Source organism: Gossypium raimondii, chromosome 12, assembly GCF_025698545.1.
Source record: "Gossypium raimondii isolate GPD5lz chromosome 12, ASM2569854v1, whole genome shotgun sequence".
NCBI classification, from domain to species: domain Eukaryota; kingdom Viridiplantae; phylum Streptophyta; class Magnoliopsida; order Malvales; family Malvaceae; genus Gossypium; species Gossypium raimondii.
In genome coordinates, this window is record NC_068576.1 from 22,371,119 (window position 1) to 22,373,154 (window position 2,036).

The 2,036-nt window shown below is 34.9% G+C and overlaps 1 protein-coding gene across 1 annotated transcript; it reads right to left on the reverse strand.

Moving 5' to 3' along the window:
- Positions 1-957: 957 nt before the first annotated feature.
- Positions 958-1,662, reverse strand: LOC105762066 (protein MIZU-KUSSEI 1). The gene has a single exon (XM_012579984.1). It carries the CDS (start codon positions 1,660-1,662, stop codon positions 958-960), a length of 705 nt encoding a protein of 234 aa, XP_012435438.1.
- Positions 1,663-2,036: the final 374 nt, after the last annotated feature.

Here is a 2,036-nt window from a genome sequence, read left to right on the forward strand (position 1 = left end):
TGTCAATGGCTATGGCTATGGCTATGGCTATGGAATGGTAATGGTTTATGATATATATCAGGTGTTGATTATCGTTTGTCCAAATTTACAAGTTGAAATCTTATGAATTGGCAATGGTAGCTTTCATGAACATACTGCTTAACAACTTAACATTAAACTTACATGAAGATTTGAGACACATGGGGAAGAAGGATTTATGTCAGGTGTTCATTATTGTTTGTCCAAATTTGCAAGTTGAAATCAAGAATATGGCTTGTCAAATGATCGGGATATTTGACCAATCAGCCAAAAAGAGACCCTTGCTTACAGGTTTAGGGTTAATTAGCAAAAAAAAACTTATTTAGTAAATTAGGTTGATTTTCTAAAATTTAAGAAAATAGATCGATTTTGTAGAAATAAACAGAAAGTAATTACTAGAAAAAGCACTTTCTACTAAAAACATTTTTTTACACATCAAGTCTTTTGATTAGCTGGTTAAATTTTAAGAAAACCGACGTAATTTAGTAATTAACTTTTAAAAATAGCCTCTCTTTTTACTAATTAAGCCTAGAGGTTTATGATAATATCTTCTTTTATTTATTCCCAAATGGATTGCTTTTAAGTTTTAACTATGTGTATTCTTGATGCTAACAGTATCTTCCATTCAGATCAGCCAAAATATATTGAAATGGAATCTTAATGTAAAATATATATGTGTATATATATATATATATATATGAGAGAAAAGATCAGTTTCAATCTTTCAATTCGTAGTTAAAAACCTGATGGTCTCTTCTAATTCTTCATATAGTTACAGAAATCTGGTTTGCTTAACAAGGCCATATCCCACATACATATAGATTATTTCTCAATTACTGAGGCTGGTATAAAAGCTACGCAATGAGCATAGCTCAAAAATGGGGACTGTGGGCTAAAAAAGTGATTGTATTATATCAAAAACTAACCAAAACGAAGGTTTCACCTTGACCGGTAAAAGGAAATACTAAGCTCTTGACCGATGTTCCCGTCGGGATCAATCAAACGGAACGATTCAGTATGAGATGAACCACGAGCTCTTTCAAAGTTGGCCCTCAGGTACATAAGTTCATCATCATTATCAAGCTCTTTTCCACGAATCATTCCAGCACCAACAACGACTGAACTCATTAGCCTAAAAGCATCTATATCAGATTTCGATGGCCTGCGTTTAACTGCGTACCCAACTTTCCTTCCATTACAGTACATAGTCCACAATGGCATCGACAAAACTGAATCCGAGCTCGAAAAATTCCCTGAAACGGTGCAGTCCAGCGCAATTCGGAGGATACCACCCTGCATTTCTCGAGCCAAAACAGCTATAGGAACTGCAAACTCTAGGAGGAGAAATGGGTTGGTGGACTTGGAATTTGCTTGGATACAGAAGCTGAGTTTTCCCCTACGGTAACCGAAGATGGTACCTGTTATTACACTAGGAAAAGTAGTGTAAACGGGCTTTAGATAATCGGTTTGAAAGTAGCATTCATGTTTGATTTCTTGACCGTGGTTGAAGGTGCGGTTGCAGGTTGGAATAAGGAGTTCCATAAGGGAGCGCAAAATCCGCCATGAACGGACTTGCTTGTGGCACTCAACGGAGGTAACACCATTTGTAACGTGGGTGGCGGCAACAATTGTTGGGCAGGACATGGTTATTTGCCCTTATGTCAAATATGGAAAGCTTGCTTATGGGTTGTTGCAGATGTGGTTTAAGCTTACATCCTTATATATAAGAGGGGAGAGTAGAGGAGAGTATCTTTTTGGATTTATATTTATAACAAACGGGTGTTATTTGTTACCTTAATTACTATATTTATTTATTTGTCATAATTATAAATTTAACTTTAAATGTTTACTTATTTTTGGTCATTTTTTTGGATCATTTTAGTTCTCAATCTTCAAATATTATCCAAAATGTTTTCTTTTAGATAAATTATTTTTTGATTGAACTGTTAAAATTCAAACGACATTGATGTGGCCTCTCATGTTGTCACATCCAAAAATCGGGTTAATAGAATCAAGTT

Bases quoted from the DNA above. Each gene is read 5' to 3' on its own strand.
- LOC105762066 (XM_012579984.1), bottom strand. From the start codon at position 1,662: ATGTCCTGCCCAACAATTGTTGCCGCCACCCACGTTACAAATGGTGTT.